The sequence below is a fragment of the Capra hircus genome, chromosome 3 (assembly GCF_001704415.2).
Source record: "Capra hircus breed San Clemente chromosome 3, ASM170441v1, whole genome shotgun sequence".
NCBI lineage: Eukaryota > Metazoa > Chordata > Mammalia > Artiodactyla > Bovidae > Capra > Capra hircus.
This window is the reverse complement of record NC_030810.1, coordinates 37,021,635-37,039,171: the sequence shown is the minus strand read 5'-3', so window position 1 is coordinate 37,039,171 and position 17,537 is coordinate 37,021,635. Positions and strand designations below refer to the sequence as shown.

At 39.0% G+C, this 17,537-nt stretch overlaps 1 protein-coding gene across 3 annotated transcripts in view; it reads right to left on the bottom strand.

The window, feature by feature from the left end:
- PATJ (PATJ, crumbs cell polarity complex component) overlaps positions 1 to 17,537 on the bottom strand; it is a 386,097-nt gene that overhangs the window by 247,562 nt on the left and 120,998 nt on the right. For all 3 annotated transcript variants that reach the window (XM_018044918.1, XM_018044920.1, XM_018044927.1), the window contains exons 20-22: positions 17,040 to 17,435; positions 8,997 to 9,120; positions 3,376 to 3,550 (exon numbers count right to left, since the gene is read on the bottom strand). In XM_018044918.1, the coding sequence (XP_017900407.1) occupies positions 3,376 to 3,550; positions 8,997 to 9,120; positions 17,040 to 17,435 (695 nt within the window). The remainder of the gene's footprint in view (positions 1 to 3,375; positions 3,551 to 8,996; positions 9,121 to 17,039; positions 17,436 to 17,537) is intronic.

The following is a 17,537-nucleotide window of genomic DNA, read 5'->3' as shown; positions in this document are numbered from 1 at the left end:
GTAGCACTAGCTGACACCCTGATGATCTGAAAAACTATATTCTGAAAGGAATCTGTGCATTACTCAGGAAGTCTTCTGAGTAGCAATAAATATTCATCTATGGACCTAACTCCATGGGTCATACCCTGAAAGATTAAAAGGGGTAGTATGATTTACAGGAACACTTCTGGAGCCTGCTGAGACTGAAATATATACACTGAATCTATGACAGCAAGCCAAAAAAAAAAAAAAAAACATTCAAATGCAAGACTGATCTCCCAAGGCAAAGGTTAGGCTGGAGCCTTTATATGCCTGTGCCAACACAAGAAATCAGCTTGTCAAAGTGCTCACATTAGGAGTAAAATGGGCCTCTTCTCCCTGAAACTGGGAGAACTGAGTAAGATACAACTGATGGAATGTTTCATCTTCTGCGTGAGGATAGAAGGGCGGGTTTGGAAATTTGTTTAAATCTTTTCCAATTTACACTTTGAATTCTATAATGAGAAAAGCAGCTTCAATTCTGAATTCTTTGGCCAGAGTCCATTATTAACACTCAGCACAAGAGAAATTTAAAAAACGGAAATGTCTCTGAAAAGTAATTTGACCACATAAAAAAAGCTGAAACATATTCCTAACTCTTCCAGTGCTTCCACTGCTAGGCATTTCTCTGTTCCCTTGGGAACTGGTTAGATCTCTTGCTCCAGGACCGTGGGCCTCTCAGCTCCTCCCCTGTGCACATTGGTCCAGGTCTGTCAAGAAAAAAGTCACCAATTTCTCCAACTAGCTGGGCTTACCAGTCTTTCCTTTCCACTCAGACATAAGCTATGCAGAAGCCCAGGAAACAACTTTTATTAAGCTTCTATCTAAAACTCTAGGCAAAGGTCACAGACCACTGAACAGAGAATTGACGTAAGTCTGAGACACTTCATGTAACAAGACAGAATCTTTCTTGGACTAAAATTTAAATAAAAGCATTAAGATTGTTTTCCCATGTAAGTTATCATAGAACATTCAGTGGAGTTCCCTATGCTATTCAGTAGGTCCCCATAGTTATCTGTTCTATAGATAGTAGTATGCATAGACAGTAATCCCAGTCTCCCAATTTATCACTCCCCCTGCCCCCACATTTCCCCTTTGGTAACCATAAGTTTGATTTCGAGATCTGTGAGTCTGTTTCTGTTCTGTAAATAAGTTCATGTATATCATTTTTATTAGATTTCCCATTTAAGTGCTATCATAGGATATTTGTGTTTGTCTGATGCGCTTCACTTAGCATGATATACATATGTGCATAATGACTCACTTTGCTGTACACCTGAAACTCACACAACACTGTAGGTGAACTGTATTCAAACAGAAATGAATAACAGCATTTAGGCCAATTAACCCTACCCTCTTTCTCATCCCTCTTATATTCTGCAATCCCTCCAGCTCTTCCATTTGCTTCTCCCATCCTGCAGTCACAGTGCTGCACTGCACGGGGGTTTCTTTCAGCTGTGCTTCTGTTCTCATACCCCACTGCCAAGGCCCACTCAGCCAAACTACCCGTCACACTCCACAAAATCTCCTTCAATTGTAAAGAAACCACCCACACCCTAACTTCTTCCCTCAGTGTTCTCTCAGCCTCCTCCGTTCGTCAGCAGCTCTGCTTCTCAGCCACAGATACCACACCTGAGAGGGTGATGTTCATTCTCTCACTCCCTGGGAAAAGGGAATCAATATTTTCCCAAAGTCCTTCTCACACTAGGTCTTTACTCTCCTACTCTTGTTTCAAACGCTAATCCCTGTTATGACACCTCTCCTTTTATGGCCCACTTTACTAGCACTCCATCATTTTGAGTAAATAGCCTTTCTTCTAAATGACAAAAAAGACAAAAAAAAAAAAAAAACCCAAGACCATAGGGTAAAAACTTCTTCAGATTCCAGTCCTCAAGGTACTAGCAATATCTGTAGTTGTGCTTTCCTTTCACTCTTGGCACCTGAGTCCATGAGCTTCCTCCTACCAGATATTAAAGGGTAATCTCTCTAGGTGCCATGTCCTCCTCTCCCTCCACCCTCTCCAGGGACTACGTTTAATCACCCACTTTCTAGCATCTACATATTCCTTTTCTGGATCTTTCACACTTACAATCTGTGTGTGTGTGTGTGTGCGTGTGTTCTGGATCTTTCACACTTATAATCTCTGTGTGTGTGTGTGTGTTCTGGATCTTTCATACTTACAGTCTCTGTGTGTGTGTGTGTTCTGGATCTTTCACACTTACAGTCTGTGTGTGTGTGTGTGTATACATATGTACATCCCCTTGCCCCAGTCCTACAATGCCCTCCAGTTGTCTAGGTAACATGCATTCTTTCTGCCTCTTTTCATGATCAGGTTTCTCAAAACACTAGTCTACTCTTACTTTATCCAATTTCTGACTTCTGTTCAATTCTCAACCCACTACTCTCTGATTTCCACTCTAATGAAACTGTTCTAAGCTTACCAAGGGCATCCATGTAATCAAGTCCCATGAAAACTTCCATTTTATCTACCGTGACCTCTCTCTGTAGCATGTAACAATAGTCTGCAATGATGCTTTTGTTCAAATGCTCTCTTCCCTTGGTTTCTATATCAACCTCCAGCTCATCAATTTCTTTCCATCTTTTGTTCACTCCACTTCACTGTTTTCTTCCTCCATTCATGCCCTTAATTTTGCTGCTTTGCAGGACTCCAGTTTTGGCCCTGTTCTGTTATCACTTGAGCTTCCCCTGGATGACTATTCAAACCCAGGAGTTTCACCTTCACTTGATCTTGTTCCCCAGGTATCCACATCAGGATAGACCTCAACACTAATCCTTGGAGACATGTATTCAATTAACTCCATTTCACTTCATCGTTCTATGGATACTTGAACCCTCAACATGTCCCAAACTGAACTCATCATTTTCCTTTCAACCTGTTCATGCTCCTATAATCTTATGCCAAAGAATTAATGGTCCTGCTAGCCATCTAGTTGCTCCATTCAGAAACACAGGTCATCTCCTTCTCCTTCTCACTCCCACATGTTATCAGCCAACAATTCCTATAGACCCTCCAACTCTTAAGTCCAATCCTTCCTCAATCTGTCCTCGTGTATTTCTTGAGTTGTTAAATTCTTAATTAACCTCCATTATCTGATTAAAACTCTATGTAATCCATTTTGCACATAACTGAGAGAATACAAAATTATATATATATGGTACAATTTTAAGCATGGGGAATTCTCACAGTAATCGTTTAATATAGTAGGTTTTATTCAAAATATTTTTGTGCACTTTACAAATGTTCCACCGTAAACATGACCTATTGTTGTTGTTGTTTAATAGAAGCTAAAAGAAAGCTACTTTATAATGTGAAAATGCAGAGAAATCATATCATACCATGCATCAGGGGTATATCTAGAAGACAACATTCCTGCGTATGCCGAAACCTTGGGAACAGCTTGAGTCCTGGAAAGTTGATATAGAGGCAAATCTTCTTGCTCCCTTCTCTGAGCCACAACAGGAAGTTCAACAAGCAAGCCAGCACCCTGCACATCATTTGGAATCATCATGCCTAAAGAGCAAAGCCAGATGTTGGTGAGCACAGGATACATTCATTCATCATTCATTCAACAAAGAGTTATGGATATCTACACGGGCAGACCCCTTTCAGGTAGAAGACTTATTTATACTAAACTAAATAAGCAAAATATTTAACATGTCAGATGATGGCAGTACTATTATAAAAAAAATTCTGCAAGGAAGGGAAATAGGGATTGCTCAGTGGAAGAGGGTTACAATGTTAAGCATGGCTTCAGTGAAAAGATACTATTTTAGCAATATGAATCTTTTATCAAAAGAATCTTTCTTATAAGTCAGAAAAAGAAAGACAAATACTGTATGGTATTACTCATATGTGGAATCTAAAAAATACAACAAACTAACAAAACAAGAGCGATGCAGATTCAGATACACAGAACAAACTAGTGGTGACCAGTGGGGAGAGGGAAGCAGGGAGGAGCAATATAGGGATATGGAGGGGGGAAAGGGTTATTATTGGATTATGTGAAACTTTTTTAAAATGCAAACGACTGTAGAATTTAAAGAATCTTTCAATTAAAAAAAAAAGCTAATCTCCTTTACGATGGAGATTATCTCCTTATTTTACTACAAATTTTCCTTCATTGATCTAGGCTGTCTCAATTACAGACACACTAACATTTCACTGACTTAAAAAAAAAAATGCACAGAAAAACAAATAATCAAATGAAAACACATTTTTGAAGGGGCTTTGTTTATAAATTCCAAAATTCTTTTACATTTGTTATCTTATTTAATTCTCACATTAAACTAGTTAAAAGAGATACTAACAATCATATTTTATAGATGGGGAATACCAGGCCGAGGAATTTTGCCAAACAGAATGTGTGAACTTACCTAACATGTCATCTGTGTCACTTTCCTATTACAGGAAAAAGGAATAACTAGGGCAGGGCTGTGCACGCAGTCCTATGGTACATGTTTAGAGACCTGCACGGAGGCTGGCAGAAACCCATTCATCGCTCTTAGGATACACCTCAGTATCCATTACATCTAATCCATTACAAATTCCCAGCCAATCTTTCTTAACTATGTTATACAAATATAAAAAATGGTGTTTCAAATGCCTCCCTTAAATCCATACATTTATAGTATATTTTGGAAACTTGGCTTATTAGAAAATTAAAATTGATCACGAGGAGATATACTCTTTGAAAACTTCTCCTATAAGCATCATTTAAACTTTCCATTTCTTCATATTGAACAGATTTTCTAGTAAACTAGTAACACTGATTAATACAGTATAGGAAATACAGCAGAGAATCTGAAGTGGGGGGTGGGGGTGAAAGTAACTGTGACACTCAGGTGGTATTAAAGAAAGTCTCAGGTGCCTCTCCCCCATCACTGGGCACCCCTCAGCCCATCCCCGGGGCCCACATTCACGCATGCAGTCAAATCCACAGACAGGCACCACTGCTCTAGCTCCCTGTGTCTACCTCCTCCCCTAAGGAGGGACTGGGTGGGACAGAGATTCTGCAGAAATGGCCTAAAATGAGTTGAAAGAACAGAGAACTGGCTCTATTTGCAGAGCTAATTCCCATCCAGCTACACTGGTAAAGCAGCCTATTAAATTACAGCATGAGTTTCATAGGATGCTGCAGTTTGTTTAAAACTTTTCACTACCTGCTCCACACAGGGCTGCCCATACCCTTTGCCCACTCCTCCTCCTTGGCAGTGCTCAGGTACACATCTCTCCTCTCTCACCGTGCTTGACATAGGTGACTTAACAGACCTGCTTGTCAGGTGCACCATGGTATCTGGGAGCCCGTAAAATAAATCATATCCTTTGGGGCCTATGTGGTTGTTAGGTAACGGCCACAACAGGAAAACCCAGTTAGGAAAACAGGAAAGTTAAAAAAAAAAAAGTCCCTGGATAAACGGAAGTTAATGCTACCAGGAGAGGAATGGGTGTGATTTCCAAAAGGTCTATACTTAGTGAGGTGCAAGAAGAGAAAGATAAACAAAATAAAGGCAAGAAGAATCCATGCAGAAAAGGGGTTGCTGTACAACTTAGCAACCAGACAAGAAAAAAATAGGTAGGGAACTGGCATACTGATAAATCATGCCAGTTAAATCATGCCAGAACTGGCATGCTGTTAAATCACCACACAGGAGCAGCATATCACCTTCTCATGCAAGAAACAGTTCTTGAGCACCCACTGTGGTAACATAATCAGATATAAGCCTTGCCCTCCAGAAGCTTATTGTAAGAGACCACTATGTGAATTCACAAGTGTACCTGACTCTGGGTGCAATGACAGAAATTCATCCAGGTTCACTGGAGGCCCATTTTAGGTAGGGCCAATTAGACTGGGAAATATAACTACTTTCTGTCTTTGAGGATACCTGATTTTAGAGCTGACTCACTGGAAAAGACCCTGATGCTGGGAAAGATTGAGGGCAGAAAGAGAAGTGGGTGACAGAGTATGGGATGGTTGGATGGCATCAACACAAAGGACATGAATTTGAGCAAACTCTGGGAGATGGTGAAGGACAGGGAAGCCCGGCGTCCTGCAGTGCATGGGGTCACAAAGAGTCGGACATGACTTAATGACTGAACAACAATTTTAGATTAAGTAAAGGGTGAAGAATAGCCCTTTACATACAGGTTTTCAAAAATAACTTTTAATTTAATTGCTCATAAGTGACTCTTAAAGTTTCTGTTATTAACAGAGTAGTCAAAGGGCTGCTGCTGCTGCTGCTGCTGCTGCTGCTAAGTCGCTTCAGTCGCGTCCAACTCTGTGTGATTTCATAGACGGCAGCCCACCAGGCTCCCCCGTCCCTAGGATTCTCCAGGCAAGAACACTGGAGTGGGTTGCCATTTCCTTCTCCAATGCATGAAAGTGAAAAGTGAAGTCGCTCAGTCGTGTCCGACTCTCCACGACTCCATGGATTGCTCCCTACCAGGCTCCTCTGTCCATGGGATTTTCCAGGCAAGAGTACTGGAGTGGGGTGCCATTGCCTTCTCTGTCAAAGGGCCACAGATTTGAAAAAGGCCTTATAGAACACTTAGCCCAACTGCACCATTTTACAGCTGCGGAAGTGGGGAAGCTTGGAGAAGTGGGTGGTTTGCCTGGTGACATAGCAGATCAACGGCTTAGTACTGAGGGACCTGGGAATGAAACTATACTGACTGTATCAATAATTTCTCAGTTCACGCATAGTTAGCATTAATCCAAGTACTTGCACCTGCCACACAGCATTCTGGCAGCTCTCAAAATTTTTTTTGCTCTGAATGCTCAAAAATAAATTCACTGATAGTTGAAAAATTTTCCAAAACACATGTGGCTATGAACACTTTCCTAGTGAGGACAGGCCTAAGGTATACAAATGCAGCTAAATACCTAAAGCTATAATCTCCAAAAATAGAATCCAAGTGCCTTGCTAAATATTAGATTAAGGCAGTACAGGAGGTTGATTGATGGTTCACCTGGATATCTATATCTGCCATAGAACCTATATATGAGACCTTACATGGAGAAAAGGGCTTTGCAAATGTAACTAAATTAAGCATCTTGAGATGAGACAATCCAAGCAGGCCTTAAATCCAACAACAGGTGTCCTTGTAAGAGACAAAAGGAGAGCAGACCTGGAGAAGAGGAGAGGGCCACGTGAGGACAGAGGCAGAGATTAGAGGGAAGCAGCCACAAGCCAAAAGATGCTGGAGTCACCTGACGCTGGACAGGGAAAAGAACAGATTCTTCCCAAGGCCTTCAGAAGAAGCACAGCATTTAATTTAGGACCCAGGGGCTCCAGAACAGTGAGAGAGTTAACTTCTGGTGTTCTAAGCCGCCAAGTGTGTGGTAACTTGTTACAGGGCCCTGGGAAACTCGTGCAGGCAGCAGAAGGCAGAGGAAATAACTTTGGAGTCACTTAAATGATACCCAGAGGAGGACTCAGAGGAAGGTTGAATCATCCCATGAGGACAAAGTCCCTTCCCTTATCTCTCTCCTAACTCCAATGTCCGTCTTCACAAACACTCACCCCGTATTTCCAGCCCACTGCTTTCAATCCTGACAGTATAAAACAGTGAATGGTTCTCAACCTGAGGCAATTCTGTCTCCCAAGGGACTTTTTGACATTGTCTGGAGACATTTTGATTTTGATCATGACTAGAAATGGGAATACCACTGGGATCTAGGGTGAGAAGGCAAGGAGGCTGCTAAACCTCTGACAGTGCACAGGGAAGCTCTCCACAACAAAATTATCTGATCTGAAACAATGCTGGATATTAATATAAACTATTAATATCAATGGTAATCAAACACATCAATTCATTCATTTGTGCCATAACTCTTCCTCAAGTATTTAATAGAGGGCTACAGAAATGTGGTGAATTTAAAAAACAAGACAAAAAACAGTATGCAAGGAGAATTTTTGTGAAAAAAGTTACATTTTTCTCCTAGCCACAATCAGTTACACATCATGAAAAATTGAATAGATTCACTTAATCTAAGATATTCAGAATTAACTATCTTAATTTTTTAAATTAACTATTCATGATGTATTCTGACTGGCAGGGAACTAGCAATTGTTATCATCTCATAGATGCCTTCAATCTTTAATGACATTAAAAGAACCTCATTGTTTTGGATTTTACTTGATAGAATGTTGAATTCATATAAACCAGTTATATAACTTTCTACAGGTATCTCTCTCTCCTAACAATATATTATCATATAAGATAAGAACTGCCCATAGAGAAAGACTTTTCCCATAAGTAGAGTCAAAACAGGTGAAGGACAGCATAAATCCTGAACAATGGCTCTATAAATCCCAATACTTTGAAAGAACTTAACCAGTCTCTCCTAGGGAATCTTAATATTACAATGATATTTGATATTGCAGTGTTGGATAAGGAAAGATTACTTTTTAGTCAAGTTTTCAAAAATATATAAGAATCAATATGGGAAGAGGCAAGGAGAAGCACTATACTTTTAGGATTCTTTAATGGAAACTAAGTTATTAATGTGCCAAAATTGACTGTAATATATGGCTATAAAAATGTTTCATAAATGTTTAAAATATGTCTCTCTTTATTAATATTTAACAACCCCATTCAATGAGCTAACAGTATCACTTAATAGCATCAGAGATTTTAATATATATTAGCAGAGACTTATTTCAGATTCAGTATATGGCAGTAGTTTTAGTTGTAATTCACACAGCTAATAAAAAGCAAAATGACGCAGGGAAAATGCAGCCCTCACAGAAAGCAGAAAGAATCTGAAAGCTCTAAGTTGAAATATGAGTCACATTACTTTTCCAGATATTTTGAAACAGATTAATTAATAAGCAGATTTCAATTCAAAATAATATAATGAATGAAAAATGACAGTAAAATTTGTCATATACACAAATAATACTGAAAGATTGCAAAATGGTGTGACTTGTGTTTACGAGAAATGAAGATCACAAACCTAGATCCAGACTACTCTTTGTTAATGAATTAAGATTTTCCAGATCATCAAATCTGCCTTGTTGAGTGTTTCCTTCAGCTGAGGGTATGGAGGAGAGGGAATCGATGCCAAAGTTCTCTTTCATCTCGAGAGGAAGAAAAACAGAAATGCATTAGCACTTTATGATACCATGTGGAACACCATAATGTTGTTCAATCCAGATCATAATGATAGTGGAAAACTGGCCCTGCAAACAGGCCTTCTCAAGTAACGTTTTATACTGTGGTAAGCAGTTACAAATGCTAGTAACTTAATATCTGCAAGAGAACAGGCTAGTAAAAATCTGTTTTTTCCAAACACTGGATTTTTTAACAAAAAAATTATTCTATAAACATTAATAAATGCATTCAAATAAACATTCACCAAGGTAGAGGAATAAACAATCTATCAAGGCGTTACATTCTGGATTATGCTGGATCACAACTTATATAGCTTCATCGCTGATCTGGAAACACCTGGTGAATTTCACAGCCTTAAGAAACATCTGGTAAATTTTCATAGTTCTAAGCCTCTGCTATGCCGTCCCTTACACTCTCATCTACCTAACAAACAACCTGTTTCCCGAACCTAAAACCCACAGATAAGCACAGTCAGTAGTTATTACACTTTCCCTGTCTTCCTTTTGTACACATGTCTTTTATGGTTTTCCAAAGTTATAATCTTCCAGAACATACAATTTTCACTGATGTATTTTATTATGCTATTAAAAAAACATTTATATGTATGAAATTAAATTGCAACATATGGCCACCACAGACAAACACCTTCAATCAGGGGTTCCCAACCTCCAGGATCTAATGCCTGATGATCTGAAGTGAAGCTGATGTAATAATAATAGAAATAAAGTGCACAATAAATGTAATATGCTTGAATCATCCTGAAACTATTCCCCCACCATGGTCCGTAGAGAAACTGTTTTCCACAAAACCAGTCCCTGGTGCCAAAAACATTGGGGACCACTGCCTTAATTCTTTTAAGGTTAATAGCACTGTGTTACTCTCTGTTGTTGGAAATTTAGGTTGTCCAAAAAAATATATAAATTTTATTTTTTACAACAGCCCAAATTTTTTCATGATTATATGGGTCACACTTCAACAGTAAGAAAAAGACCTCTCATAAGCTGATGTACCACATACTGCTAGATTTTATCAAATAGATTATGAATATAACTGAGTTAAAACTATATCAGATACCCAAAGGAGCCTCAAGTACACAGAATTCAATTCAAATATTAAATAGAGGTGAGAAAGGAAATATGACTAGTTAGTAGTCTAGAATAAAACAAGAGAACTTCTCAGAGCCATTTCACGCCAATCAGAATGGCTGTGATCCAAAAGTCCACAAGCAATAAATGCTGGAGAGGGTGTGGAGAAAAGGGAACCCTCTTACACTGTTGGTGGGAATGCAAACTAGTATAGCCACTATGGAGAACAGTGTGGAGATTCCTTAAAAAAAACTGGAAATAGAACTGCCTTATGGCACAGCAATCCCACTGATGGGCATACACACGGAGGAAACCAGAATTGAAACAGGCACGTGTACCCCAATGTTCATCGCAGCACTGTTTATACTAGCCAGGACATGGAAACAACCTAGATGCCCATCAGCAGATGAATGGATAAGAAAGCTGTGGTACATATATACAATGGAGTATTACTCAGCCATTAAAAAGAATACATTTGAATCAGTTCTAATGAGGTGGATGAAACTGGAGCCAATTATACAGAGTGAAGTAAGCCAGAAAGAAAAACACCAATACAGTATACTAACATATATATATGGAATTAAGAAAGATGGTACGATAACCCTGTATGCAAGACAGCCAAAGAGACACAGATGTATAGAACAGTCTTTTGGACTCTGTGGGAGAGGGAGAAAGTGGGATGATTTGGGAGAATGGCATTGAAACATGTATAATATCATATATGAAATGAATCGCTAGTCCAGGTTCGATGCAGGATACTGGATGCTTGGGGCTGGTGCACTGGGACCACCCAGAGAGCCGGGAGCCTGTGTGAGGAATCCCGCCTGTGACACAGGTCATGAGGAAGGAAGCCCGACAAAACGCAAAGGCGTGAACCGGCTTCGGGGGTTCCCCCTGAGTTTTCCTGAACATCTACCCCCAAAACCAGAGTCTGCCTGCTTTATTATTGTGCTTTTCACTCTTCTGACACTCTCTGGAAAAAAGTTAATTCAGGGCTTCAGTCTCCTACATCAGCTCAAACCCCTTTGATGGCTCTCTAACTTGCCTGACAGGTTCCCCGGGACTTTTTGCAGCTTGTGAATTGCTTACAGCCCCCCAACCATGAGAAGCACAAAGCTTAAAGCATCTTAAAGATACAGAGCCTTTTCTAAAGAGCTAAAAATTATATTGGTGACAGGTTTTCACTGTTGACTCAATGACTGCTGCCAGGCCTCCATATTCTTAATCTTTTAGGCACCTGAGGGATATTAATCAACGTAATTGGGATGCAGAAATAGGAATATAGTAGTTTTGATGTTAGCAACACTAGACTTTTGAGTTAATTACTTTTCTCTTTATAAATCACTATACTCCTTTTACTTGTTATAAATTGTATCCTTGCTATGTAAGAATGTAACTTTATTTAGTGCTTTCTGAGCGTGGCACCAGACTTTGCGAAGAACAACACTGTTAGGCCAAATAAGTCTTCTGGTTGACAAACCCTTATCAGAAAAAGGGCTGTAAAATGTTAATTGGCCCTCTGGCCAGAAGATGATGTAAATCACCTAAGACTTGTGTATACAACTAGGTATGCAGAGAGTGAGCCTGCTCTCAATGAGTCAGGGCTGCTGACGCTGCATAATTTTATATTATCCATTGATCTCTATGTACAAAAAAAGGTATAAAAGGCTTTTCTGGACAATAGAGGACGGGCCAATCGCTGGACTGGTTTCCCCCATGTCTCCTCTTTACTCTTTCTGGCTGAATGCCCATCTGGAGCAAGGAGGTTTGCCACGTCTACTAATTTGCCCCGGCTTTTAAGTCCCGTGAGAGAGGGAGCCCAATGCGCGGCACCCTCCACTATTCAAACGAGCACCGGTGGCCTAAAGTAGATGGTGCAAACTTCTTGTCCTGGAGTTTTATTGGCTTTCCCCGTAAACCAAGTTATTCAGCCTCTTTTCTCCACTAAATTTTCCTACTATACTATTTTTTCCTAATCTCTCTTTATATTTCTAATTAATTTTTTTCCTCGCCTACGTCATCTCCCCTTTGAATTCCCTGGATCCACCGGGGCAGGACCCCAGCACCAGAGGGGTGGTATGGGGAGGGAGGAGGGAGGGGGGTTCAGGGTGGGGAACACATGTACACCTGTGGCAGATTCATGTTGATGTATGACAAAACCAATACAATATTGTAAAGTAATTAACCTCCAATTAAAATAAATAAATTTATATTAAAAAAAGAAAAAATAGTAAAATAAAAAGAAAAAAATTTACAATCATTTTTGAACCATTTGGTTATTTTAATTAATGGCAATTATGACTGAGGAATAAGAACTGATACCTAAATCTGAGGTTTCAATACAGTGAATATGAAAGGTTAGACCTTTAGAAAAATCCATTCAGTTTTTTTTCCTAAATAGAGAAGACAATGAGAGCATAAATTTAGTCTCAGACAAAAAGAATCAGATATTTTCAAAAAGAGAAAAGGACTTAGACATTTTTCCAAAGAATATTTGAAGATGGCCAATAATCATGCGAAAATTTGCTCAATGTCACTAATAGAGAATTACAAATCAAAACTACAGTGAACTACCACTTCACACCTATCTATAAAACAGAAAGCAAGTGTTAGCGAGGATGTGGAAAAATTAGAAAATCCATGCGTTGCTGGCAGGAATGTAAAATGGCACAGCGGCTATGAAAACAGTACATGATTCTCCCCAAAAATAAACAGAATAACCACATGTCCCAGCAATTTCACTTCAGGGTGTGTACTACCCAAAATTTGGTTTTGAACAGATGTTTGTATGGCAGTGTCCACAGCAGCATTGTTCACAATAGCCAAAGACAGAAACAACCCAGGTGTCCATCAACTGATGGACAAGCAAACAAAATGGGGTACATACATTCAATGGAACGCTATTCAGCCTCAGAAAGGGAGCAAATGCTGTCATGCAACAGGTATGAACCTTGAAGACATCACGCTAACTGAAATTAGTCAGACACAAAAGATACATATTGTATGATTCCGTTTACATGAGGTTCTTTGCACAGTCAAATTCTTAGACACAGAAAGTAAAACTGCGGTTTGTTCTCAGAGGATAAAGGAAAAGGAGAATGGGCCGTTTATTGTTTACTGGGTACAGAGTCTCCGTTTGGGAAGATGTAAAAATCCTAGAGATGGGTGCTCGTAATGGTTCTTCAATAGTGTGAGTATATTCATTCCATGAAAACTGTAAGCCTAAAAATGGTTAAAATGGTCAACTTCATATAATGTATATTTGATCACAACTAAAAATAAAGAACCAGATCTATCAACCTTGATGCTTTTATCCTTCAACTAAAATGCAGTAAGAGAGTGGGGAGAAAGATAAGTTTATAAGTAGTTGGGTACTATTTGCACTCCACAAACATAGCTATACTTGTAGCCCAAAATAGATATTATCAGCTATAATGAGGACAGAATGATAATGTTTCACTGCCTTCTAGAGGACAGCCTCTAAATAGAAGAGTACCGGGAATTACATATTTGTAAGGCATGTGACTGTGGTTTTAAAATCCACTCACCCAGAGCTTATAATATTAAATAATAAATGATCACCATGGAGCCCACCATAACGACAGTAAGACAGATAAAGATCCAAGCCCATCCTGATCATGTGGGCACAACTGTTACAGAGGACCGGGATATCCCACCCGGAAATACGCCACTTTGGCAGAGAGATTATTCTGAGCTGCAGAAAAAGAAGAGACACAGAAAAGTTTCCTATCCTCCCCTGGTTCTCAATCACCAAAGATGACTCTAGACTCTTTCCACCTCAGAGATGACACCAAGAGAAATGTATATGACAAACATTACTAAAACAACCCTTATGTTCCATCAATTTCCCCCATAATATTTACCTTCACACAGTAGCTAAGCCTAAAAGCCTGAATCCCTTTCCCTCTATCTTGACACTCGTCTACAAATGTCTGTCCTTCACTGAGATGCTACATAAGCCCACGTTCTAACCCCTCCTTTGAGTGACCTATCACTGAGTTTTTCCTGTGTGTGTGCACGCTGCAGGTGTTAATAAATTGTTTTTCTTCTGATAATCTGTCTTTTGTCAGTTTAATTTCCAGGACCCTACCCAAAGGAACCTAAGAAGGTAAAGGAAAACATGTTTCTTTATTCACCTACACTCATCACTGTGGGAATATGGATGGGAAAAGGGGAAAATAGCTAATGCCCATATGTCCAGAAAAATTATAATTCAAAAAGATCCACGCACCCCCATGTTCATAGCAGCACTATTCACAATAGCCAAAACATGGAAACAGCCTGAATGTCTGTTGACAGATGAGTGGATAAAGAAGATGTTTAGATATATGCAATGGAATTCTACTCAGTCATAAAAAAGAACAAAATAATGCCATTTTCAGCAACATGGATGCAACTAGCAATTATCATACTAAGTAAACACCATATGGTATCACTTACATGAAATCTAAAATATGACACCAATGAACCTATCTATGACACAGAAACAGAACCATGGAAATAAAGAACAGACTGGTGGTTGCCAATGGGAATGGAGTTGGGGAAGAGATGGCCCTCCTCCTGGTTGCAGTCAGTAGATATAAGCTTTTATAGATGAATGGATAAACAAGATCCTACTGTATAACACAGAGAACTATATTTAATATCTTATGATAAACCATAATGGAACAGGTAAAAATGTGACAAGGAAGCCTGGCATGCTGCAGTCTACGGGGTCACAAAGAGTCAGACACAACTTAGCCACTGAACAGCAACGTATGTATAACTGAATCATCTTGCTGTACAGCAGTAATTAACACAACACTGCAAATCAACTATACTTCAATTTAAAAGAGAGAGTTAATGCCCAAAAGCAGGAACATATAATTACTTGAAGAAAGAAACACTGTTTAGGTAAGACAATCTGTTAGGTAAGATTAGGTACTGTTAGGTACTGTTAGGTAAGATTAAAACAATCTTAATCAATGCCAGTTTAAGGAGCCTGTAGTTTCCTACAGGTTACCTAGCAGAATCAGAAAGCTGGGAAGTTTAACAAAGTTAGTAACTAGGATGTGTATCCTTCAAACTGTGAGCACGGAATGTTGTTAAAACAAGCTGTATAATGAGCTTGATAAATAATAGAGGAAGTGGCTACACTGTGGACTAATTGGGTCATCAATATAAACTTACAAGAGGAATTTTTTTAAAACCTAATGTTACGCCATGATACTTGAGAATAAACTTTTGACTGATAGTATGGATTCAAAAGCTACTATATCTCAAACAACGTAGATGGAAATGAAGATGGTATGGCTGAAAAACAGTATTGAAAGATCAAAAAGTGATTCTAGTAATAATGTAGACTCTGACATTAAATATGCATTGAAGGAATATGAGTAAAATTCCCTCATTAAATCCAAGAACAGGCAAACACCTGATATTTTACAGCTTTTAAAACAGGGATACTTAACTAAATATATAAAGTAAGTATTATGAATATACTATTCATCTATATCTCTAAAAGTTTATATATTAAAATGGGGCTATATTTCAGGTTGCCTTATATTTGAGTAAATGGAAAAATTTATTTTTATAGAAGAAAACAGACATAACAAGAGTATTTATTTATATATTCATAATTTGCTCCATATAACTAAATATTCTGTTTGAGGTCAAGCACTTAACAGACACAGGAGTGGGACTGAATGGGACTGGTGGAGATAGAAAGAACCAGTGTCAACAGCAACATACCAGGTGATTCTATGTCACCTCTTCCCAATGATTCACATAATTCCAAAACATCTGTTCTCTGGTAGACTGCCCAGAGTCCAGTACCAAGGGTAATCCTCAAGGGTTCCTCAAATACATAAATATAGCATCTCGCATAGCAGAGAGACCCATAATGAAATGAAAAGGGGAGGAAGGTCGAAGGGAGGCAAGGACAATACCCAGCTCTATCTGCCCTGTGAGGGAACAAACAAAGGCCACTTTGCACACCACTGCAGGGAACTTGCTGACCTCACTGAGGAGGGAACCATACTGTTCCGAACACGCCGCTACGTACTCCATACAGAAAACTTTCTCTTCATTTGCTTGGAAGTTAATTTGGGTCAGGAAATGAACAAAAATAAAACATTTAAAACATCCCTACCAAAAGTTCCAGTTGGTGGCCAATTAACCTTAATTTTATTTTTAAAAATAAGTTTACTGGTGATTTAATAGCAAGAGCAAACCTAGTAAATACAATGTTTTCCTGCCAAGTTGTCCACAGGCAGTATCACAAATGTAAAGATAATTTTCTAGAGTTCAGTGACTTCCTATTTAGTATTACATATAAAACAGAGGACAGTGTGGGTAGGCAAGACAGAAATAACAAATCTTTTAATCAATTTTGCCTTGATTTTTCTTGACAAACACATTATGTGAGAAATACAGAGCTATATCTCCCTGAGGGAATTTTTTTTTTAAATCACAAATGATGAAAGAACTCTTCCTTGAAATGGGTATCAAGAGGAAAACATCACTAAAAAAGCAAGGTTAAACAACAACAACAAAAACCACATCATAACCGCAAAGCAACTGTAGCTTATTGACTCCAACTAGAAGTTATACAATAAAGAAATGATGAGCTTTTACTTAAAACCAACACACTGTATGGTACATTTTTGGGGAAAAAAATGTCCAATGATGAAAATATCCATTAAATTGTGTTCGTGTGTTTAAAAGTTACATGATTGATGCACAGAGATGGAGAGGGGAGGAGTCAGGAAGGATGCGGAAAATGCATTCTAATCCCTTACCATTTCGTCCGGGTTACAGCCGCACTGTTGCATGTCCTGAGGGTACATGCTCATCATGCGTCCCACTTCTTGAGGCTCGGGCAGTTCACGATCCGGGAACCACTGTGTACCAAAGTGAACCTCCTTCATGGACGGAACAGGAGCAGCTTCTTGAATGTGTGATGAGGGATACGACTCCAGGGACTGAAGCTGGTCTTGATAGAGCTCATATTCTTCATCAACAAGCATTTCTCTTTCTTCACCCATCTCCTGCAGCCTAGGGACCATGAATTCATGCATTTCCCAGGTCTCCTTGCTATTGTCTATCTCTTTTTGTTGGGACTGGAAAGCCTTTCCCAAATTTAGAAACGGTTCATCCACAAGCTCTTCTTTAAAATAGGGCTCATCTCTAAATCCCTGCGAATAAAAATTGCAAAACAAAATGAAACTTTACACTCTGTCTTAAAGCGGCACTGTACACATTAACTGGAAAATTAACCCCTGGCATAACTGCAGTAA